The sequence below is a fragment of the Pan paniscus genome, chromosome 10 (genome assembly GCF_029289425.2).
Source record: "Pan paniscus chromosome 10, NHGRI_mPanPan1-v2.0_pri, whole genome shotgun sequence".
In the NCBI taxonomy this organism is placed as follows: domain Eukaryota; kingdom Metazoa; phylum Chordata; class Mammalia; order Primates; family Hominidae; genus Pan; species Pan paniscus.
In genome coordinates this window covers 117,067,192-117,091,724 of record NC_073259.2, presented here as the reverse complement: position 1 = coordinate 117,091,724, position 24,533 = coordinate 117,067,192, and the positions used below count along the sequence as shown (strand labels likewise).

Genomic DNA, 24,533 nt, shown 5'->3' with positions numbered 1-24,533 from the left:
TGAGTGACAGAGACCCTGTCTCAAAAAAAAAAAAAAAAATTCTGTTGTGTAAGCCACCAAGACTATGATATTTTGTTATGGCAACTGACCTGGCTAAGACATATGTATTTACCACAATAAAAATTATTTTTAGGCCAGGTCTGGTGGCTCACAACTGTATCCCAGCACTTTGGGAGGCCAAGGCGGGTGGATCACTTGAGCCCAGGAGTTCGAGACCAGCCTGGGCAACATAGTGAAGCCCTGTCTCTACCAAAAATATAAAAATTAGCAAGGTGTGATGGCATGCGCCTGCAGTCCCAGCTACTCAGGAGGCTGAGGTGGGAGGATGGTTTGAGCCTGGGAAGTGGAGGTAGCAGTTAGCTGAGATTGCATCATTGCACTCCAGCCTGGGTAACAGAGCCAGACCCTGTTTCAAGAAATTTATTTTAATTAAAAAATTATTTAAAAGAATCATGGTAGTAAGATGCACATGGTTTTAAAAATAAAATAGTACCAAAAATTTACAACTTAAAAAACCCTTCACGCCAGGGTCAGTGGCTCACACCTGTAATGCCAGCACCTTTGGCCAAGGTGGGAGGATCCCTTGAGCCCAGGAGTTTGAGATCAGCCTGGGCAATGAAGCAAAACTCCATCTCTACAAAAAATACAAAAATTAGCCAGGTGTGGTGGTGCACACTTGTAGTCCTAGCTACTCGGGAGGCTGAGGTGGGAGAATCGCTAGAGCTGGGCTGAGGCAGGAGGATTACTGTCCAGGCTGCAGTGAGCTATGATCACACCACTGCACTCCAGCCTGGGTGACAGAGCAAGACCCTGTCAAAAAAAAAAAGTGGCAGTTCCACTTCCACCCACTCTCAGTCTTTTAGCTGCTTCTTTTAGTATCTACAGGCAAATTTCTATATGAGATACTCATATGGCTAGTTTTTGTTTTCTCAATTTTGGACATGTTCTGTTGATTTCCATAAACTTGAGGAGGATTTAGTTTTTCCCAATACCATCTATTTTTCTTATCCTTCATAGGCCAGCTAACATTTTAAGGTAGTAGAAAAGATATTGATTTGGGGGCTGGGGGGTGAAGAGAGCAACATAATGATAAGCACTGTATTAGTCAGAGCTCTCCGGATAGACAAAACCAACAAGATAAATAATATCTTCATATAATATAATATATTACATAGATATAAATATAAGGTATCTCTCATATAATACATGAAGGGATTTATCAGGGGAATTGGCCAACATAATTAGGGAGGCTGAGAATTTCCATAACAGACCATTTGTAAGCTAGAAACCCTGGGATGCTGGGCCAAATTCAAGGGCCCAAAAACCCAAGGGGGCCACACATGTAAGTCTTGGTTTCTAAAGACTAGAGAGCCTGCAGTTCTGATGTCCAAGGGCAGGAGAAGAAACAGCTCCTGGAGAAAGAGATCAACTCACCTTTCCTCTGTTTCTGTTCTGTCTGGGCCTCTAGCTGATTTGATGGTGCTCATTCACACATCGAGGGCAGATCTTCCTGAACTTTGTCCACTCAGACTCACACAGCAATCTCCTCTTGAAACACCCTTACAGACACACCAAAAAATGCTGCTTTAGGCTAGTGTGGTGGTTCACGCCTGTAATCCCAGCACTTTGGGGGGCCGAGGCGGGTGGATCACGAGATCAGGAGATCGAGACCATCCTGGCTAACATGGTGAAATCCTGTCAATACTAAAAATACAAAAAATTAACCCAGGGTGGTGGTGGGCGCCTGTAGTCCCAGCTACTCAGGAGGCTGAGGCAGGAGAATGGCATGAACCTGGGAAGCAGAGCTTGCAGTGAGCTGAGATCGCGCCACTGCACTCCAGCCTGGGCGACAGAGCGAGACTCTGTCTCGGGAAAAAAAAAATGCTGCTTTACCAGTTCTCTAGGTATTCCTTAAACCCACCAAGTTGATACTTAAAATTAATCATTGTGGCCGGGCACGGTGGCTCAAGCCTGCAATCCCAGCACTTTGGGAGGCCGAGGCAGGTTGATTGCTTGAGCTCACGAGTTTGAGGCCAGCCTGGGCAACATGATGATATCCCCTCTCTATAAAAAATACAAAAATTAGCCTGGCATGGTGGCGCACACCTGTAATCCCAGCTATTCAGGAGGCTGAGGTGGGAGGATGGCTTGAGCCTGAAAGGTGGAGGTGGCAATGAGCTGAGATCACACCACCACACTCCCGCCTGGATGATAGAGCCAGATCTTGTCTCAAAAAATAAAATTAAAATAAATTTATTTAACCATTGCAACAGCTAACACTTATTATGTGCCATCCAAGTGTGTGGTCCTTCACCTCCATTTTATCTTTGATTCTGACCACCACCCAATGAAGTAGTTATGGTTATTGATCCCCGTATTTCTGATGAGGAAATGCAAGCACAGAAAGTTAGACAACCTGCTCAAGGTTACCCACCCAGGAAGAGGTGGAGCTGGGAAGAGAGTCCCCAGGACTGAGCCTGCTCTAACCACTCTCCAGTTCCAGGCTGCAAACTCCCTTTTTCCTTCGAAGGAACTTGACTTGGTCTCTGTTGAACATCAAAAAATACTGATTGGCCAGGCGCGGTGGTGATCACGCCTGTAATCCCAGCACTTTGGGAGGCCGAGGCAGGTGGATCACAAGGTCAGGAGTTCAAGACCAGCCTGGCCAAGATGGTGAAACCCCATCTCTACTAAAAATACAAAAAAATTAGCCAGGCATGGTGGCGGGCACCTGTAATCCCAGGTATTTGGGAGGCCGAGGCAGAGAATTGCTTGAATCCGGGAGGTGGAGGTAGCAGTGAGCCGAGATTGCACCATTGCACTCCAGCCTGGGTGACAGAGAGAGAGACTCTGTCTCAAAAAAAAAAAAAGAAAGAAAATCCTGATTAAGGCACATGAGTAGAAGCTGAAATGGGATGATAAGTGGGCTATTTATTTATTTATTCATTTATTGAGACAGAGTTTCGCTCTATCACCCAGGCTGGAGTGCAGTGGCGCGATCTCAGCTCATTGCAACCTCTGCTTCCTGGCTTCAAGCGATTTTCCTGCCTCAGCCTCTCAAGTAGCTGGGACTACAGGTCTGTGCCACCACACCTGGCTAAGTTTTTTTATTTTTAAGTGGAGACGAGGTTTTGCCATGTTGGCCAGGCTGGTCTGGAACTCCTGACCTCAAGTGATCCATCTGCCTCGGCCTCCCAGAGTGCTGGGATTATAGGCGTGAGCCATGGTGCCCGACCCCTAAGAGGGCTGTTTAGAGCGAGCATAATGAATATTCATAGAGCCCTAGAGAGCCCCACCTGACACCAGGATTGAGGGAAAAGGGGTAATTAAAGCAAAAACCTTCAGAGACATTTGAATCCATAATCGAAAAGGTACCAGTTTGTCCAGCTCCCTTTCCCAGCTATGCAACAATGGGGATACTGACAAGTGTTTGGATTGGATGTCTTTAGATAAGTGTCCACCCTCTTAGCCAATCAGCTGTGGCCAGGAATCATGTGATACCAAATGTAGTGCACAGCAGGGATGGGGGAGAGATTCCTTTAGAAATAAGTGTGGGTGGGAGAAATTGTGATTGACTCCAGTATGAGGTGAGAAGGAGCCATGAATAAGTTCAAACTATCATTGTGACAGACACATAGTTGTTGCTCCATTAATATTTACTAGATAAATAATACATTGGAGCTTGAGTACCACTGTATAATTGGTTTTCCCAACATTAGATTTGTTTAAAGTTATCCAATGCTTCAATAGTTCCAATTTCTCCTACTATACCCGCAATGGATGGTTTCTTTTGAGACACTCAGAGAAAGCCTAGCACTTAAGGGCGCAGGTTGTGGAGATAGACTGCCGGAGTTTTAAGTCCAGATCAACTCTTTCCTGTCCTCATGACCTTGTGCAAATCTACCCTTCTCTGAGCCTTGTTTCCTCATCTTACAAAATAAGGATAAAAATCACACCTGCTCATAGGATTGTTGCAAAGATCAAGGGGACCATGGTGAAGTACATATCCGGGTGCCTGGCACACATTTAATTTTGGATTTTCAAGTCCTTTTATGGATTCGATGTGAGATTGTTTTCAGTTCTCAGATTGGTTTTCTTGTTCCCTCTTCCAACTTCCCCCACCCTTTGTCAACAATTAAAGAAAAAAAAGAAAAAAAATGTTTCCTTCTTCCTTTAGTTCCTTGTAAGTGTCCATTCAACGGTCATTCTCATAGCTTTTGCCAGTTGCCATCATGGATCATCTTAGTAGTTTTCTGTTGTATAATTTTTCAGCTTTTCTTTTCATTTGTTCACACTTGATCAGGGGTTTCCACTTCATGGTGCTGGGGAGCTTTTAAAAAATACCCTGAGGCCGGGCGCAATGGCTCACATCTATAATCCCAGCATTTTGGGAGGCCGAGATGGGAGGATTGCTTGAGGCCAGGAGTTCTAGATCAGCCTGGGCAACAAAGCAAGACCCCATCTCTACAATAAATAAATTAGCTGGGTATGCTGGCATGAGCCTGTGATCCCAGCTACCAGGAAGGTTGAGGTGGGAGGATTGCTTTAGCCCAGGTGGTTGGGGCTGTAATGAGCCATGATCATGCCACTGCAACTCCAGCCTGGGCAACAGAGCAAGAACTTGTCTCAAAAATAAATAAATAAATATTGAAAAAAATTAAAAATACCCAGGCTTGGCCTCCACCTCCCGAGAGTTGAGTTCAATTGGTTTGAAATGGAGCCAGGCAATTCTTATATGCAGCCTGAATTGAGAACCATTTATTCAACAAATATTTATGGGGTACCTTCTATGTGCCAGACACTGTTCTAGTACTTGGGACACATCAGTGAAACCTCATGGAGCTTAAGTTCTAAAGGGGTCAGAAATTCTAGTGAGAGGTGGCCTAGGGGAACCATTAAACTATCTAGGATCTTGAAGGCAGAGACTTTATTTTATTCATGTTTTTATTCCCCAGGGTCAGGGCTGTAGAATTCACCCAATAACGCTTGTTGAAAGAATGAGTGATCTTTGGCCTTCTCATACCTAATTTACATTTTTCTTTTCTTGATTCATTTCACTAGACCCTTAGCTCCACGATGACAATGACAGGTCGAATTTGTTCTGTCATACCCCCAGTGCCTATTACAGTGCCTGGCACATAGGTGCTCAGTAAACCGTACTTAAATGCATGCCTGTATTTGTTACAGCAGCCTGGGTTTCAAGAGTGTTATACGGATAACATTAATGAATCCACGCAAATAAACATTTAGACACGCATCGTCAATCAAAGGGTGCTCACTGGTACCCGGACAACCATTTCACAGACTGGTGTGCCCTATAGGCATCCCAGTGATACACCATCAGCCAGAGAGCCTGTGAACTCCTCCGAGCAGAAGGGCTCTCCCTGCCCCCTCTCCCCGCGCAGCTCGCTCTGCCCTCCGCCTCCTCTTCTCCGCCCACTCTCGCCGCGGTCTCCTGGCGGCGGAGGCTTTGTCTCGTGGGCTGGTCCCCAGCGGCTCCCTCCCCGAACAGCTGCTGCTCCAGGGAGGAAGCGGCGCGGGTGCTGTCCAGCATCCCGGTGCTGAAAACCGGAGGGCTCGTCATCCACCACTACCATGTAAGGGCCATGAGAAGGGCTCATCCTGGCGCAGCGCGGACATGGAGGAGGACTTATTCCAGCTAAGGCAGCTGCCGTGAGTATCATGGGGGCGAGCAAGAGGCAGACAGGCTTTCTTTTAAAAAACGAAAACCTGCAAGGGGGGTGGGGGGGTACATCTCTGCGTGGTTTCTTGAATTTAAAGGGAACTGTTTCAGAGGAAGGAATTAGGGCCTGGAGGAGACAAGCCATTTTCTTTCCCCAGCAGCCCAGCCTCTGTATCTCTGACTCAGTTCCATTTATCAGATCTGTCAGGACCTTATGGGGGAACCACGGGGGTTATGATTCCCCTTTTAATTGCTCTCAATCCTAAAAGGATTTTGAGATGTGAGCTTTAAGAAAGCATTAGCTGCTGTTTTGAAATGTGGACAGAATTGGTGAGTCTATGCAATGACATCGGTCCTTTCCAGCCCTAATCCTATGCTGTGAAATCCATAATTTTTCTGCAAGGTCCTTTGGAAGGGAATGATACTGATGCTGCAAACTGGTTGATAAAAAAACTGGGATGCCTTCCTAGAGGAGAGGGTTGGGCAAAGTCCTGTTGTTTATGAAGTGTGTGAATGAGAGGGCTGTGCACGGTCGGTGAAACCTCTTGCCTTCTTCTGAATGAAAGGTTTTTGTAGCAGCTAGCTAGAGTGAGACTCACTGTCGGAACATCAGGAATATACTGCTTTGAGGATGGCGATTTTTAAGAAAAACCAAATTTGCTCTGAGAATCTGGGGGAAATATCAAGCAACCGAAAGGACAGGGGCCTTGTAGAGGGGCTTACAGATTTTTCCCACCACAAGCAGATAGTGATTTGTTAAGTAAATTCCAAGAGTATGAGAGGGGGCATTAAAAAGAACATTGGTGGGGCAGGGGTTGTTTTAATTTTTAGAAGCACTAGCCATTTGAGTGGTAAGAGTAGATTCCCTTTGGGATTGTTAGAAAGGATAAATTATAGTTAGTGTGTGTGTATTTTCTTGATTTTAAAAATGGTGGATTATTTTTTTCTGTAATCTACTGAGGAATTCTCCCAAGTGACTTTTAGTGTGACTGATACAGTTCTCTGAGGCTGTGAGTACTGAAGGGGATTGTAATGTTTACTTTTCAATCAGAGTAAAATTAGTTTTCACCAAAATTTTTAATTAATTTAAAATTTGCTTTAAAGTTTACTAATTGATCCACAAATAGCATATCTGATTATGTAATACAGCATTATTTCACAAATGCTAGAGGATGTTCAGTAATAATATCCAGACATAGATATAACAGTACATAAAAATGTAAAGGTCTGATTACAAATTTCCCAAGGAAAACATACAACTTTTATTGAGAATAAATATCATGTTCAAAAATAAAATGATTACCCCCAATAAAAAATAATTTAATATCAGAAATGTGAACTTTGGTACTCAGAATAAGACTACATATTGGAACTGTGGTTTTCCTGGGATAAATTTTTCAATAATGTCAGAGGATGTGAACTTTTCAAAGATTCATGTGTATATGAACTTTGCAAAAGGGTCATGTATATTTAATCTACTAATATATAGACCTGACATTATCATGACAATTCCTTCTTTAATTAAAAAAAGCAAAAATAGGAAGTTTTCACTTATTTAAATGTAAAAATTTAGGTTTTTATAGGAATATAATACAATGTACCAATAAATAAAGGTAAATAAAGTTCAAAGAGAAGCACAAGAATAAAGAGTAAGTCTCCTTTCTTTTCAAACCCCAGTTCTATTCCCCAGAGTTAAGTTTCTTGATTATTCTTTCTGGTGCTTAATAGGCATAAATACATATATTATCTATTAGGCCAAATTGTGTACTGGTTAAGTACATTATCTCTTGAATCAGACATACTTGGGTTCAAATCCTTACTATGCCACTTCCTGGCTGTGTGACTTTAAGCAAGTGACTTAACCTTTCTGAGACTCAGTTTCCTTAGCTACACAATGAGGATCATAACAGTACTTAGTTCATAAGGTTATTGTGAAGATCAAATGAGATAATGTATGCCAAATGCTGGGCAGACACAAAGCACTCAATTCATATTAGCTATTACTATTATTACATCTGAAAAATCATTTATATAAACAAAATATGTAGGTTTACTGTACTGGACTCCCTCAAAATCTTAATCTGCAAACCTCAAATGACATTTGAATGAAGTCAAAATTAGCCCTGAAATGTGTTGACCTCAATTTCTAAAAAAAGAGTAAGCTAAAAGGAAAGGCCACATGAATCTGAGTGGGTTACAAATCACGATTTAGATGTTTTTTAAACCACACCCTTCATATATTATGCACAGATTGCAGGCAGCAGATTTCCCGAGAGCAATATGGCTAAAAAGAATTTCAGAGTGCCTTGTAGAGGGTTGGCAAGAGTGGACTTTGGAATAGGCTCAGTCCCGTGGGAGGCCAAGTGTTAGCAGATTATAAGCCACTAAGTAGTTCACATGGTTGGGGAATGGGGAAAGGGAGTGAGGGAGAAACAGACCTTCCTCACACTTGAAGGAACCCTCACACAGCTCTGGGGTGGTTCATTTGAGACCACAAAAGACCATTGTTTTTCACATGCTGTCCACTCTGGGACAGCACCACATAGAGGAGATTTGGGAGGCTGAGAGTTTGCATCCAGTTCTGCCTTTTTGTGTGACCTTGTGCAAATCAGACTTTTCTAGGTCTGTTCTTTCTAGGATGATTTCTTGAAAGCAAGTTTGCAGACACTGATTGATCGATTCATTCATTCATTCATTCATTCATTCATCCATCCATTCGTTCACTGATTTACTTAGATACCATCCTAGGTACAAAGGACTCTACAGCTGAGTAAGGTAGAATGGTTCTTGCGCTTAAGCACCTCACAATCTAGAGCTGCAATGTCCAATAGTACATTTAGCCACTAGCTACATGTGGCTATTTAAATTTAAACTTAAATGAATTTAAAGTATGCATTTTGTACATGAAATAATTTATATAGTATAATATACATATAAAATGTATATATAATATACAATAGAAAATATGTGGCCGGGTGCAGTGGGTCATGCCTATAATCCCAGCACTTTGGGAGACCGAGGTGGGTGGATCATTTGAGGTCAGCAGTTCGAGACAAGCCTGACCAACATGGTGAAACACTGTCTCTACTAAAAATACAAAAAAAATTAGTCAGGCATGGTGGCACATCCCAGCTACTTGGGAGGCTGAGGCAGGAGAATCTCTTGAACCTGGGAGGCAGAGGTTGCTGTGAGCAAAGATTGTGCCACTGCACTCCAGCCTGGGCAACACAGTGAGACTCTGTCTCCAAAAAAATGTGTGTGTATATATATAATGTAAAATTTTAAAAAAATCTGTCCCTCAGTCATACTAACCACATTTCAAATACTCAATAGCTACATGTGGCTAGTGGCTACTATATTGGACAGCATACGTGTAGGCCAGCAGTCCCCAACTATTTTGGCTCCAGGGACTGGTTTCTTGGAAGACAATTTTTCCATGGATGGGGGTGGTTAGGTAGGGGGATGGGGTTGGGGTTTCAGGATAAAACCATTCCACCTCAGATCTTCAGGCATTAGATTCTCATAAGGAGCCTGCAACTTAGACCCCTTGTGTGTCAGTTCACAATAGGGTTCACGCTCCTATGAGAATCTAATGCCGCTGCTGATTGACAGGAGGTGGAGCTTGGGCGGTAATGCTCACTCACCCAAGGCTCACTGTGCAGCCCGGTTCCTAACAGGCCAGAGACCGTTACGGGTCCTTGGCCCAGGGATTGGGGACCCCTGGTCTAGGACATTTCCATAATTGCAGAAAGTTCTATTGGACAGCACTGGTTTGGTAGGAGGGAGGACACTGAACACATCATTGCAAATAATTATGAGAATTGTCTTAAGTGCTATCAAGAACTACTGCAAGCCTGGGGAATATATTGAGACCTGTTTCTACTAAAAAATTTTTTTTCTTAATTAGCCAGGTCTGGTGGCTCATGCCTGTGGCCCCAACTACTAGGGAGGCTGAGGCAGGAGGATTGCTTGAGCCTGGGGGGGTCAAGGCTGCAATGAGCCATGATCATGACACTGCACTCCAGCCTGAGTGACAGAGTGAGATCCTGTCTCAAAAAAGAAAAAAAAAAAGAACTAATGCAGGGTACAGGTAAGGAGACTAGTTTTAGATGGGAGGTGGGTATCAGGGAAGGCTTCCCTGAGGAAGTGACATTTGACCTGATCCTCTGGAGATACGATTTCAGGAAAAAGAGAGAGGATTAAGAACATTCCAGGAAGAAGAAACTGTATGGGTAAAAGCCCTGAATTGGGAAAAAAGCTTGGTGTGTCTCAAAATCAGCCAAAAGATCATTAATGAACAAGTGGCTTGAGGGGAAACTGCTGAGGATAACAGGGAGTAGGCCATCCAGGGTCTTGTAGTATATGACAAGGAGTTGGGACATCATCCTGCATTTGCTGAATCTACTGTCTCCTTTCTTACAAACACTGTCTTTCAAGATTGAGTTTGGGTCCACCATTTTAATAAATCTGCCCCTGACTTCTGCCGGTCTTAATCAATAGCAGAGGTAAAAATGTGGAAACTGACTCAGGCAGATCTGGGTTCAAACTCTGGCTCTGGCCCTATCTGGGTGGCCTCGGGCCAAAGCCTTCTTCTCCCCAAGGCTGAGTGCCTATCGGTGAAGTCAGAACAGTGATAATACCTGCAGGGCTATTGTAAGGATCAGAGAGATAATCACTGGGAAGCTCTCAGCACAGTGCCTGGCTTTGAGTATGGTCTCGATTTGTGGTGCTGGTATTGTTTTCCTCCACTCAGCATTCGTTTCCCTGATCTTCCAACTTATTAGGTAGTAGGAGCGCCTGGAAGCCACATTCTCCTGTGCAAAACACTAAGAAGATGTCTGGTGTGTTGTGAGAGCACATGTCTGAACTTGAACTCTTCGTCCATCCTCCACCTGCTCCTCTTTCAGCCTCCCCCATCTCAGTTGATAACAACTCCATTTGTCCCATTTGGCCAGAAACTTTGGAGTCAAGTTAGACTCCCCTCTTCCTCCCATTTCACTTTTTTGTTTTGTTTTGTTGAGACAGAGTCTCGCTCTGTTGCCCAGGCTGGAGTGCAGTGGTGTGATCTCAGCTCACCGCAACCTCTGCCTCCCAGGTTCAAGCGATTATCATAGCCACCCCTGTAGCTGGGATAACAGGCATGCACCACCATGCCCAGCTAATTTTTGCATTTTTTTATAGAGATGGGGTTTTGTCATGTTGGCCAGGCTGGTCACCTGGCTCCAAGTGACCCTCCCGCCTTGGCCCCGCAAAGTGCTGGGATTACAGGCATGAGCCACCATGCCTGGCCCCATTTCACTTTCAGTCCATCAAGAAATCCTTTGGTCCTGCCTTCAACTTAACACCCAGACTCCCACCCCTTCTGCTGCAATCCTCTGGTTCAAGTATCCATCCTCTCTCACTGGGATTGATTGCAATGATGTCTGTGCTGGTTTTCCTGCTCCTGCCCTTGCCTCCCTATAGCCCATTCTCAACCCAGTGGCCAGAGGGATTCTTTAAAAGTCAGATCATGTCCTTCCTTGGCTCAAAAATCTTCTATGGTTCCCATCTCACCTCATCTCTTTCACTATCCTACCCATTCATGCTGCTGCCTCCCTGCTGTTCCTCAGCCATGCCAGCCAGGCTCCTGCCTCAGGATCCACCCCCTAGAAAGCTCTTCTCCAAGGTACCTGCTTCACTCTCATAAAGTCTCAAATACCACCTTCTCACCAAAGCTTACCCTAATAACTCTCTTTAAATTTGCAGCCCTCTCATATACCCATCAGGATGGCTACTATCAAAATAAAAAATACCTGAGCTGGGCACGGTGGTTCAAGCCCATAATCTCAGCACTTTGGGAGACCAATGAGAGAGGAATGCTAGAAGCCAAGAGCTGTGAGACCAGCCTGGGCAACAAAGCAAGACCCCGTCTCTACCAAAAATTTTGAAAAACTAGCCAGCCATGGTGGTGCGTGCCTGTAGTCCCAGCTACTTGGGAGGCTGAGGAGGGAAGATTGCTTGAGCCCAGGGTTTTGAGGCTGCAGTGAGCTATGAATGTGCCACTACACTCCAGCCTGGGTGATAGAATGAGACCCTGTCTCAAAAAAGAAAGAAAGACCAAAAAAAATCAGAAAATAACAAATGTTGGTGAGGATGTAGAGAAATTGGAACTTTTGCACACTGTTGGTGAAATATAAAATAGTGTAGCCATCATGGAAAACAGTATGGCAGTTCCTCAAATGTAAAAATAAAAATAATGCCATGTGACCCAGTAATTCCACTTCTGGTTATAGATGCAAAATAATGGGAAGCAGGGTATTGAAGAGATATTCGTACTTCTATGTTCACAGCAGCATTATTCACTATAGCCAAACATGAAAACCCATGCCCATGGATTGACGAATGGATGAATAATATTCCATTGTGCAATATTGCTAAAATCTCTTCTCTTAGCAATTTTCAAGAAACAAAATGTGGTCTATCCACATTTGGAATATTATTCAGCCTTAAAAAAGGAAGGACATTTTGACCGGGTGCAGTGGCTCATGCCTGTAATCCCAGCACTTTGGAAGGCCGAGGCACTTTGGAAGGCCAAGGCAGGAGGAGTTCAAGACCAGCCCGGCCAACATGGTGAAACCCAGTCTCTACTGAAAATACAAAAATTAGCCAGGTGTGGTGGCATGCACCTGTAATCCCAGCTACTTGGGAGGCTGAGGCACGAGAATCGCTTGAACTTAGGAGATGGAGGTTGCAATGAGCTGAGATCACACCGCGGCACTCCAGCCTGGGCAACAGAGTGGGACTCCATCTCAAAAAAAAAAAAAAAAGGAAGGAAATTTGGGCAGTCCTACAATGCAGATGAAGCTTGCAGACATTGTGCAAATAAAGCAGTCACAAAAAGACAAATACAGCATGATCCCACTTATATGAGGTGCCTAGAGCAGTCAAATCCATAGAGACAGAAAGTAAAATGGTGGTTCCAGGAACTTGGTGGTGGGGGGAGAGGGAATGGGGAGTTGGTGTTTAATGGTACTGAATTTAAATTTAAATTTTGCAAAATGAAAAGAGTTCTGCAGATGGATGGTAGTGATGATTGTACAACAATGTGAACGTGCTTAATGCCAGAGAACTGTATACTTAAAAATGGTTAAGATTGGGCTGGGTGCAGTGGCTCACGCCTGTAATCCCAGCACTTTGGGAGGCTAAGGCAGGCAGATCACTTGAGGCCAGAAGTTCGAGATCAGCCTGGCCAACATGGTGAAAACCGTCTCTACTAAAAATGCCAAAATTAGCCAGGTGTGGTGGCATGCACCTATAATCTCAGCTAGTCAGGAGGCTGAGGCATAAGAATCACTTGAACCTGGGAGGCGGAGGTTGCAGTAATCAAAGATCGTGCTACTGCACTCCAGCCTGGGTGACAGAGTGAGACTCTGTCTCAGAAAAAAAAAAAAAATGGTTAAGACGGTAAGTTTGATGTTATGTGTATTTAATCATAATTGGAAAAAAAGCTGCAGCCTTCTTCCTCTATCCTCCAATACCATATTCTCCTTTTTCTTTTTTTCATAGCACGTATCATTGCTAATAAACTCTATAATTTGCTTATTTATTGTGTTTAGTGTTTGTCTTCCCTCATGAGAGTTTCACAAGGGTGGGATCTGATGTATCCCAAGTGTGTGGGATATTGCTGTCAGTTTCACCTACTACTGGATTCCAGTGTAGACCAATATAGACAGGCCAAATGATTAGGAACACTTCATGAATGAAAAAACAGAAAAATCTGTCTGTCGGCTGTGTTATTTTCCCTGACAGTGGGACCACTATTAAGTTTTAGCAACTGTGTAGCCCAGTCTACCTGGAAAGACCAGACATAGCTTTGTTTCTTCATGTCTATTTTCTGCTTCCCCATATTCCTTTTTTAAGACAGGCTCTCACTCCAGTTGCCCAGGCTCGAGTGCAGTGGCACAATCATGGCTCACGGCAGCCTCAACCTCCTGGGCTCAGCTGATTCTTTCACCTCAACCTCCCCAGTAGCTGAGACTACAGGCACATGACACCACGCCTGGCTCATTTTTTATATTTTTGGTAGAGACGGGGTTTCGCTATGTTGTCCAGGCTGGTCTCAAACTCCTGGACTCAAACAATCCACCTGCTTTGGCCTCCCAAAGTGCTGGGATTACAGGCTTGAACCACCATACCTGGCCATATTTCCTTATTTTCTTCGACTAAATCAGGGAGGTTGGGAGAACAGCAGTTTGACTACTGATTACATGAAATTTTTTTTATTATTTTAATATTTGAAAAAATGTTAAATTGACAAATAAAAATTACATATGTATGGTGTAGAACATGTTGTTCTGAAATACGTGTAATTGTGAAATAGCTAAATCAAGCTAATTAACATATGCATCATCTCACATCCTTTTTTGTGGTGAGTACACTTAAAATCTCCTTTCTTAGCAATTTTCAAGTATACAATACTCTAAATTGTTATTAACTATAGTCTCCATGTTGTACGATAGATCTCTTGAACCTATTTCTCCTGTCTAACTGATTTTTTTTTTTTTCTGAGACAGTCTCACTCTGTTGCTCAGGCTGGAGTGCAGTGGCGTGATCTTGGCTCACTGCAACCTCTGCCTCTCAGGCTCAAGCGATTCTCCTGCCTCAGCCTCCTGAGTAGCCGGGATTATAGGCATCCACCACTGCGCTTGGCTAATTTTTGTATTTTTAGTAGAGACGGGGTTTTGCCATGTCAGCCAGGCTGGTCTTGAACTCCTGACCTCAGGTGATCTGCCTGCTTCAGCCTCCCAAAGTCCTGGGATTAGAGGCATGAGCCACTGCACCCAGCCTAACTGAAATTTTTTTTACCTGCAGCAACTCCCTAATTCCTCCAAGCCCCTACCAAGCTCCTGGTAATCACCATTCTACTCTCTGCTTCTATGAGTTCGACTTTTTCAGATTCCACATATAAGTGAGATCATGCAGTATTTGTCTTTCTGTGCCTGGCTTATTTCACTTAACACAATGTCCTCCAGGTTCGTTCATGTTGTTGCAAATGAGTGGATTTCCTTCTCTCTTAATGCTGAATAGTATTCCATTGTGTTTATACCACATTTCCTTGATCCATTCATCTCCTGATGGACACTTAGGTGGATTCCATAGGTGGGTAACTATGAATAATGCTACAATGATTATATGACTATTGCTGTTGAAATTGTCCCAGGTAAACTCTTTGAGCCCATGTTAAGCCAGGCAAGTATTTGTGTTTGAGTTCTAGGGGAGAAGCTCTGCATAGAGACACAGGACCAGAGGAGGTGGCAAAGGCACACGTGAGACTTCCTGCTGGCTCCCATCCCCCTGAGACCTAGTGGGGCCAAAGGAGGGGGAGGATCCCTAGACAAGGAAGAGAGATAGGGCATCATTGTCACTCACTTCAGGCAAAAAGTGGAGAGTTATTGTAATAGCCTGGGCATCCTGCAAGGGAACCCACCACAGCCTTTAAAACCTCACACTCAGAGCTGCTCACACCCCTTCATTTCAAAAATGTTTACATTTTATGCCAGCCAGCTTCACTTAAGAAATGTGTGTTTCGATGACTTAAGGGGAATAGTCTGATTGTTGAGTGCCTTATATAAGATAGTGCAGTGGCCCTCGTCTATAATCCCAGCACTTTGGTGGGGGCCAAGGTGGGAGGATCGCTTGAGGTCAGGAGTTCAAGACCAGCCTGGCCAACATGATGAAACCCTGTCTTTACTAAAAATACAAAAATTAGCCAGGTGTGGTGGCATGTGCCTGTAATCCCAGCTACTTGGGAGGCTGAGGCATGAGAATCACTTGAAACCAGGAGGCAGAGGTTGAAGTGAGCTGAGATCACGCCACTTGCACTCCAGCCTGGATGACAGAGCGAGACCCTGCCTCAAAAAACAAAACAGAAAACCTCACACTTAAAGCTGTTCACACCCCTTCACTTCAAAAATGTTTACATTTTATGCCAGCCAGCTTCACCTCTGAGGAATGTATGTTTCAGTGACTTAAGGGGAACAGTTTTGGCCAGGTGCAATGGCCGTTGTCTATAATCCCAGCACTTTGGGAGGCCAAGGCAGGAGAATCGCTTAGCTCAGGAGTTTGAGATCAGCCTGGGCAACATAGCAAGACCCCCTCTCTAAAAAATCAAAATTATCTGGGTGTGGTGCCTGTGGTCACAGCTACTTGGGAGGCTGAGGCAGAAGGATCACTTGAACCTGGAAGGTTGAGATTGCAGTGAGCTATGATTGCACCACTGCACTCCAGCCTGGGTGACAAAGTGAGACCCAGTCTGAAAAACCAAACAAAATAAAAACCACAATAGTCTGGAGGCCAAAGAAAGAAAGTCTCCTTGAAAAGAGGCCATTGTTTGGGTGGCCTTGGGTCTTAGGGAGGATTATTCCAGGGTTCACTGGCCTAGACAGTGGCTTTACAGCCCCAGCTAAAGTCTTCTCTGGGCTGTCTAAAAGAATTATGCAGATTTGCATGTGAATGATTATGTGATCTTGGGCAATTTATTTAACTTCCTTGAGACACGAGGGGGTGCCCGGGTCACTTTTGAGGGCATTTTCAGCTCTACAAGACTGATTCTCAGCTCTCTGGATGAATGTGCCTGGCACCAGCCTGGATCATGACAGTTATTCTGGTGTATTTATTAACTTACTTATTTAATTAACTTTTTTTTTTTTTTTGAGAGAGAGAGGGTCTCTCTCTGTTGCCCAGGCTGGAGTGCAGTGGCATGATCATGGCTCACTGCAGCCTTCAAACTCCTGGGCTCTAGCAATCCTCCCGCCTCAACTTTCCAAAGTGCTGGGCTTAAAGGTGTGAGCTACCCTGCCCAGGCTGGTGTAATTATTAATAGTGTCTCATTCACTCTTTAACCCAGGGTTTCTCAGCCTCAACACTATTCACATTTTAGACCAGACAATGCTTTGTAGTGAGGGGGCTGTCCTATGCATTGTAGGATGTTTAGCAGCATTTCTGGCCTCCTCTACCCACCAGATGTCACTCTCACTCCCACCAGTTGTGACCATCAAAGCTGTCTCTAGACATTGCCGATGCCCCCGGGAGACTAAATTGCCCCGGCTGAAAACCACTGCTCTAGGGCCAGGCGCCATGGCTCACACCTGTAAGCCCAGCACCTTGGGAGGCTGAGGCAGGTGGATCACTTGAGGTCAGGAGTTCGAGACCAGCCTGGCCAACATGGTGAAACCCCATCTCTACTAAAAAAATACAAAAATTAGCTGAGCGTGGTGGCAGGTGCCTGTAATCCCAGCTACTCGGGAGGCTGAGGCAGGAGAATCGCTTGAATCCAGGAGGCAGTCACTCATTTCTACAGCACCTTCAGATCTCTCTTTAAGCCTCACTCCTCTGACTTGAGTCATGCTGGCACCCTGTACATGTTCTCTTAACAACGTGTGCATCTTCTGCAATGCTCAGGGTGCCTTTGGTAAAAGGCTCTAAGTTCCATGGGGGCAAGAACTCAAATCTGACACAGAGAGGGTCCCCTCTGTATGGTTGTTAAATGAATGAGTGAATAAATAAGTTACAAAGACAAGGCTGGACGCGGTGGCTCATGCCTGTAATCCCAGCTCTTTGGGAGGCCGAGGCGGGCTGATTATCTGAGGTCAGGAGTTCGAGACCAGCCTGGCCAACACAGCGAAACCCTGTCTCTACTAAAAACATAAAAATTAGCCAGGCGTTGTGGCTCGCGCCTGTAATCCCAGCTACTTGGGAGGCTGAAGCATGAGAATCTCTTGAACCCGGGAAGCAGACGCTGCAGTGAGCGGATATCATGCCACTGCACTCCAGCCTGGGTGACAGAGCGAGACTCCATCTCAAAAAAAAAAAAAAAAAGAAAGAAAGAAAAGAAAAAAAAAGTTACAAAGACAAATAACCAACCCTGAAAGTTGCAGCACAGGCCTTTTTGTTCTCCAGTCAGAAGAGTAACCCACTCCTCTCTGCTGAGGCCATGTCAAAGAATGAGTAAGTGTGTGTGCACTCAACTCAGGCAATTTGGTTTTGGATCCTGACTTTCTGGCTAACTTGGTAGGTGATCTTGGGCAAGTTCCTTGTTTTTCTTTAGGCCTCAGTTTTATCATCTGTAAAGTGGAGACAGCAATGGCACCCACCTCCTAGGGCATGAGGGTTCCTTGAGATGATGCTCGTAATGTGCTTAGCAGAGTTACCAGTCCCTGATAAAGGCTTCATGAATGCTAACTAGGATTTATTTTTTATCATTACCTTTTGTCCAGGATATAAGCTAGTGGTCTGCTATCCTAGGAACAAGCTCATTGCTATTCAGGTTGACGGGGATGGCAGAAAAATGCAAATAAATAAAATCCACAGAGAACTAAAATTTCCACTAATTATAGACTTCTAACACATTCAGAAATGGAAGGAAACTTAAAGATCATCACATCCAACCCCTCACACCCCGTCTCCCCAGTTCAGAGTAGGCAGGCATCAGATGGTGACTTTCAGACTTCTGTGGCTGCCATCAACATCTTATTAAAATTCAGGTTCTTGGGCCCCACTCTGTAGAGATGCAAAAGCATTATTAGGTCTAGAGTATGGCCCAGGAATCAGCATTTTAATCAGTTCCACAGGGGTATTCTTGGCTTCAGGTACAGAAGCTTTGGCTGACTGGTTAAGATCATGGGTTTTGGAGCTACTTGAGCCAGGGTCCGAGTACACTGCATATTATCTAGGAGACCTGGAACCATTGGTGTAACCTCTCCTAGCCTCAGTTTAGTTGTCTATAAACTGGAGATTTTTTTTTGAGACAGGGTCTCACTTTGTCACCCTGGCTGGAGTGCAGTGGTGCAATCATAGCTCACTGCAGTCTTCACCTCCTGGGTTCAAGTGATCCTTCCATCTCATCCTCCCCAGTAGCTGAGACCAAAGGTGCGTACCACCACGGTCAGCTAATTTTTTAATTTTTTGTAGAGACATGGTCTTGCCATGTTGCCCAGGTTGGTCTCGAACTCCTGGGCTCAAGTGATCCTCCCACCTCAGCCTCCCAAGTGTTGGGATTATAGGCATGAGCCACTGTGCCTGGCTGAAACTAGAGTTATTAATAATACTTCCCTGTTATGATTGTTGAGTGCATTACATAAGATAGTTTATAACACTCAGGCTTGGACCTGGCATGCTGAAGTGATGCATAAATATTAAATATCATTACTCCTGAGCCAATCACAGGGACACCTGCCTCTGCTGCAGTGCCTCTCATGAGAGTGAGCCCACTGCCTCCTAAAGCAGCCATTTTCATCTCTCGACTTCTGTGCCTGATAAGGCTCCTCTTTATATTGAGTTGAGATCTGCTTCCTTCTTTCTTATACCCAGAAGTTCAAGCTCTGCTGTTAGGATTCAGGTTGAGAGGCACCTTCTTTCACAGGTCAGAGCCTCAAATATTTGAAGACAGAGGTTCATCTCCTGGGAAGACTCTTCTCAAATCCTACAGCTCAGGGAGTGCCCCAGGTCTTGTCTTGAAGGAGACAAAGCAAGTCCATATGTTAGTGACCTTGGCAGTCTCTGCTGCTTCAAGTGCACAGCATGTAACTCCATTTGTTGATAAGTTTCAGATTCAGAAGACGCCACATCACCAGGGTATCTGGGACAAAGCTGAGGGATACTGGTTATCAGTGTTTTTGATCGAGTTCCCCAAACAAGGTGATCCCTTCTTGCAACCCTGCCTTCCACTGGCAGAGGAGCTTCCCTATGAAGATGTCTTCTTGTACTATTTGGAAGAGTTGGGGAGAAAGGGATGAATATTTAACAAAAGCCTCAGCCCTCCACCTCTCTAACCCCCCTAATCCAAACCACCACCACCTCTTCTCCCACTGGCCACACAGCTTCCTTCCTGGCCTCCCTGACTCCTCTGCAGCCATCTTTTTGTATTAACCAGGCCTTTGATTGTTTATATTCTGATGCTTCAGCATCTTGGAGGCTTGCTGACCCTGGAGGGACTTGCCCCTCTCAGAGTTAACTAATTCCTAGAAATAGCAAACAGCTCACCTGCCAGCGTGCCTTTCCTATACAAACCAATCAGGCCAGAGCCTCAGGTCTCTCCAGCCGCCTCCTTTATCCAGCTCCCAGACTCCAGGCCACATCTACCTGCCCTCATCACCACAGAACCAGGCATGAGACAATTAAGGACAGCCCCTGTGCTCCAGAGAAGGATGAAATTATTCAAACGAACCGAACCTAAGCCGGCAGCCTCTGCCTTGCCCATTTCTTTCCTGGGAAACCACAATAAAGGCTCTTGGTCACGTTCTCCCCCTATACCCTCTGCCTCCTGACAAACCCTGGGGCTGCCATGTGTGCCCCTTACAGTGTGGCATGCCCCTTCTTCTTGGGATCTGTAAGTATGACAGAGTATATCTTGTCAATGGCTCACATCTCGTGATTTCTCAGCCTTGCCATACCTAAATAATATTAAAACCTATATTTAAGAAACGCTTTCTGGGGTGGGCACAGTGGGTCACCCTGTAATCCCAGCACTTTGGGAGGCCCAGGTAGGCAGATCATCTGAGGTCAGGAGTTTGAGACCTTCCTGGCCAACATGGTGAAACCCCATCTCTACTAAAAATACAAAAATTAGCCAGGCGTGGTAGCAGGCAGCTGTAATCCCAGCTACTTGGGAGGTTGAGGCAGGAGAATCGCTTGAATCCAGGAGTGAGAAGTTGCAGTGAGCCGAGATTGTGCCACTGCACTCCAGCCTGGGTGACAGGGGCGAGACTCTGTCTCAAACAAAACAAAACAAAACAACCCACTTTCCTCCATTGATTCCTCCTCTTGGGGGAGAATGTGCTGAGTGACCTTCTCAAAACTCAACTCTGATCATCTTCCACCCTCTCGCTGCTACTTGAAACCCTTCCATGGTGTCTCACTGGTCTTAGGACAACACAGAAAATCCTCACTGTGACCTCCAGGGCTCTGTGTGATCCCGGCTGTCTCTCTGACCTCTGTTCCCTGGTCCCACCTCCAGGCCTTTGCACTAGCTGTTCTCTCTACTCCTCCCCTATTTGTGTGGGACTGTCTTTGTCCCCTTGATCTCTCCTTGGGGAGGTCTTTTCTGATCACTCACTTTTTTTCTTTAGGCCTCAGTTTTATCATCTGTAAAGTGGGGACAGGAATGGCACCCACTTTCTAGGGCATGAGGGTTCCTTGGGTACCACTGCTGTCCCTACTTGGCACCCAGTTTGCTTCCTCCTCAAGATATATTTCCTTTGCAAATGTATAATGATTTATTTGTTTACTTGTGTATTAACCACCTTGCCAACCAGAGCATCCACTTCTCGAGGTCAGGGACCATGTCAATTTCATCCTCCATTGGACCCCAGCACTCACTCAGCATAAGTCAGCCCTCAATAGATGCTTATGGAAATACTGAATGGTCCTGCTAGGCTCTTCCAGTTGCTCTCGATAGATAGACTCCTATGATCTCCATGGCTACCCTGTGAGGTAGGAATTACCATTTCCATTTTATAGGTGAGAAAACTGAGGCTCAGAGAAGCAAAGTAACCTACCCAGGGTCACACAGGTACTGAATGGTGTGGGTAGGGGATTCAAACCCAAGTCAGTCTGTTTGCCAGAGTTGGGCTCTCTTGTCTACTCTGGTGGACCACCTCTCTGACTCTGAATTCCACACACAGATAATCACAGCTTAAGCTTCCTTTTCAGTCTGATAGCTTGAACTCTGATAGCCTGAACTCAAGGGCTAAAACTCCAGAGGCCGAGACGAAAAGAGAGAAAACTTCCTTATTTAAAATACCTGGCTGGGCACAGTGGCTCACGCCTGTAATCCCAGCACTTTGGGAGGCCAAGACAGGTAGATCACTTGAAGTCAGGAGTTCGAGACCAGCCTGGCCAACATGGTGAAACCTCGTCTCTACTAAAACTACAAAAATTAGCTAGGCATGGTGGTGGATGCCTGTAATCCCAGCTACTCGGGGGGATGAAGCAGGAGAATCACTAGAACCCGGGAGATGGAGGTTGCAGTGAGCCAAAATTGTGCCACTGCACTCCAGCCTGGGTGGCAGAGTGAGACTCCATCTAAAATAAAATAAAATAAAATAAAATAAAATAAAATAAAATAAAATAAAATAAAATAAAATATAAAATAAAATAAATAAAATAAAATAAAATAAAATACCTGAATCAGGCTGGGCATGGTGGCCAACACCTGTAATCCCAACACTTTGGGGATCACTTGAGCTCAGGAGTTTGAGACCAGCCTGGGCAACATAGCAAGACCTTGTTTCTACTAAAATTCAAAAAAAATTTGCTGAGCATGGTGGCACATAGCTGGAGACCCAGCTACTTGGGGAGCTGAGGTGACAGGATTGCTTGAGCCTGGGAAGTCGAGGCTGCAGTGAGCCCAGATCTGCACTCCAAACTTGGGCAACAGAGTAAGACCCTGTCTCAAAAAAAAAAAAAAAAAAAGTAGCAATACCTGAATCGAGTCACAGGCCCTAATTTAAGGTACCGAGGAAAATTCTATGGTGGTACAAACAAGATCTTTAGGTTGACAACTATTTCCTCAAGCTCTTCTCTTCCTTAAATAGCAAAATTATGTAAAACAAATGTTCCCTGCTATTTTGGTAAATTATATGCTATATATATACATATACAACAAATGGCAAGAGATTGTGAGCCAGCCTGTTTTGAAGCCTTCATATATTTAACATATGCCACTGCTATTTTCTTTTTCTTTCATATTACTTTTTTTTTCCCCTCAGGAAATCTTGGCTCATGTAGTTGACAAATTCTTTTAGGAACCCGACTGATTCAAAATGTAGACTGGCTTTCTGAGTACTGTACAATTCAATGTCAAAGGTCCCTCTTTATTTCTGTTTCAAAACAAACTTTAATAAACAAATGTGCCCTCGCTTTTTGTGGTTTGCCAGAGAAGAAATGTGAGCAGGTCCAGGTTTAAAACTGCAGGGAGGTTGGGCTCTGTGGCTCACGCCTGTAATCCCAGCACTTCAGGAGGCTGAGGCAGGAGGACCGCTCGAGCCCAAGAGTTTGAGACCAGCCTGGGCAACATAGTGAGACCCTATCTCTACAAGAAATTTTAAAATTGGCTGGATACGGTGGCACACGCCTGCAGTCCTAGCTACTGTGGAAGCTGAGGCAGGAGGATCGCTTGAGCCCAGGAGTTGGAGGGTGCGGTAAGCTTTATTGCACGACTGCACTCCAGCCTGGGTGACAGAGCAAGACCATGTCTCAAAAAATAAATAAATAAAACTGCAGGGAGCTAAGCCATTTTCTCAAAGTCACTTTTTACAAGGGTCAATGTACTCCAAACTCAAGGTAGAGAGGTGACTTGGAGAAGACAGGTTGCAGGAAGCTCATATTTCCTCATTGCTCACAATTTTCCTCTTCATCAAGCTCAGTTAATGCTCACAACCGTCTGCAAGCTGGCTGTCATTCCCACTTCACAGACGAAAGCAGAGCATAGCCATGCTTAGCAGCATGCTGCTCCATCAACTAGAGCACGGTCAATAGTTGCTGTTGTTATGTATATTTATAATAAGAGCAGTAGATGCCCAGGTTAAAAATGTCAAACATTACAGAAGGGTCCAAAATGAATAAGCAAAAAAAATGTGTCTTCCCTCAAAACTTCCCATTCCCGTCCAGTTCTCCTCCCCAGAAGAAACCAGAGTTAGGCTTCTTATGTGTCCTTCCCAAATGTCTATGATTGTCTAAGCATAACTCCTCTAGAACAGTATTTCTCAGACTGTAGCATGCAAACAAATTGCCTGGAGACTGGTTAAAATGCAGATGCTGATTCAGTAGGTTTGGTACAGGGTCTGAGACTCTGCATTTCTTGTTTTTTTTATTTTTATTTTTATTTATTTATTTATTTAAAATTTTTAATTTTTTAAATTATACTTTAAGTTTTAGGGTACATGTGCACATTGTGCAGGTTAGTTACATATGTATACATGTGCCATGCTGGTGCGCTGCACCCACTAACTCGTCATCTAGCATTAGGTATATCTCCCAATGCTATCCCTCCCCCCTCCCCCCATCCCACAACTGGCCCCAGAGTGTGATGTTCCCCTTCCTGTGTCCATGTGATCTCATTGTTCAATTCCCACCTATGAGTGAGAATATGCGGTGTTTGGTTTTTTGTTCTTGCGATAGTTTACTGAGAAAGATGATTTCCAGTTTCATCCATGTCCCTACAAAGCACATGAACTCATCATTTTTTATGGCTGCATAGTATTCCATGGTGTACATGTGCCACATTTTCTTAATCCAGTCTATCATTGTTGGACATTTGGGTTGGTTCCAAGTCTTTGCTATTGTGAATAATGCCGCAATAAACATACGTGTGCATGTGTCTTTATAGCAGCATGATTTATAGTCCTTTGGGTGTATACCCAGTAATGGGATGGCTGGGTCAAATGGTATTTCTAGTTCTAGATCCCTGAGGAATCGCCACACTGACTTCCACAATGGTTGAACTAGTTTACAGTCCCACCAACAGTGTAAAAGTGTTCCTATTTCTCCACATCCTCTCCAGCACCTGTTGTTTCCTGACTTTTTAATGATTGCCATTCTAACTGGTGTGAGATGGTATCTCATTGTGGTTTTGATTTGCATTTCTCTGATGGCCAGTGATGATGAGCATTTTTTCATGTGTTTTTTGGCTGCATAAATGTCTTCTTTTGAGAAGTGTCTGTTCATGTCCTTCGCCCACTTTTTGATGGGGTTGTTGCTTTTTTTCTTGTAAATTTGTTTGAGTTCATTGTAGATTCTGGATATTAGCCCTTTGTGAGATGAGTAGGTTGCAAAAATTTTCTCCCATTTTGTGGGTTGCCTGTTCACTCTGATG

The 24,533-nt window shown here is 44.5% G+C and overlaps 1 protein-coding gene across 1 annotated transcript in view; it reads left to right on the top strand.

Annotated features, from left to right (window-relative positions):
* Positions 1-5,437: 5,437 nt before the first annotated feature.
* Positions 5,438-24,533, top strand: part of SVOP (SV2 related protein) — a 111,002-nt gene continuing 91,906 nt past the window's right edge. Inside the window, exon 1 of the mRNA XM_003832516.6 lies at positions 5,438-5,673. Coding sequence (XP_003832564.1) covers positions 5,639-5,673 — 35 coding nt within the window. The 5' untranslated portion in view covers positions 5,438-5,638. The remainder of the gene's footprint in view (positions 5,674-24,533) is intronic.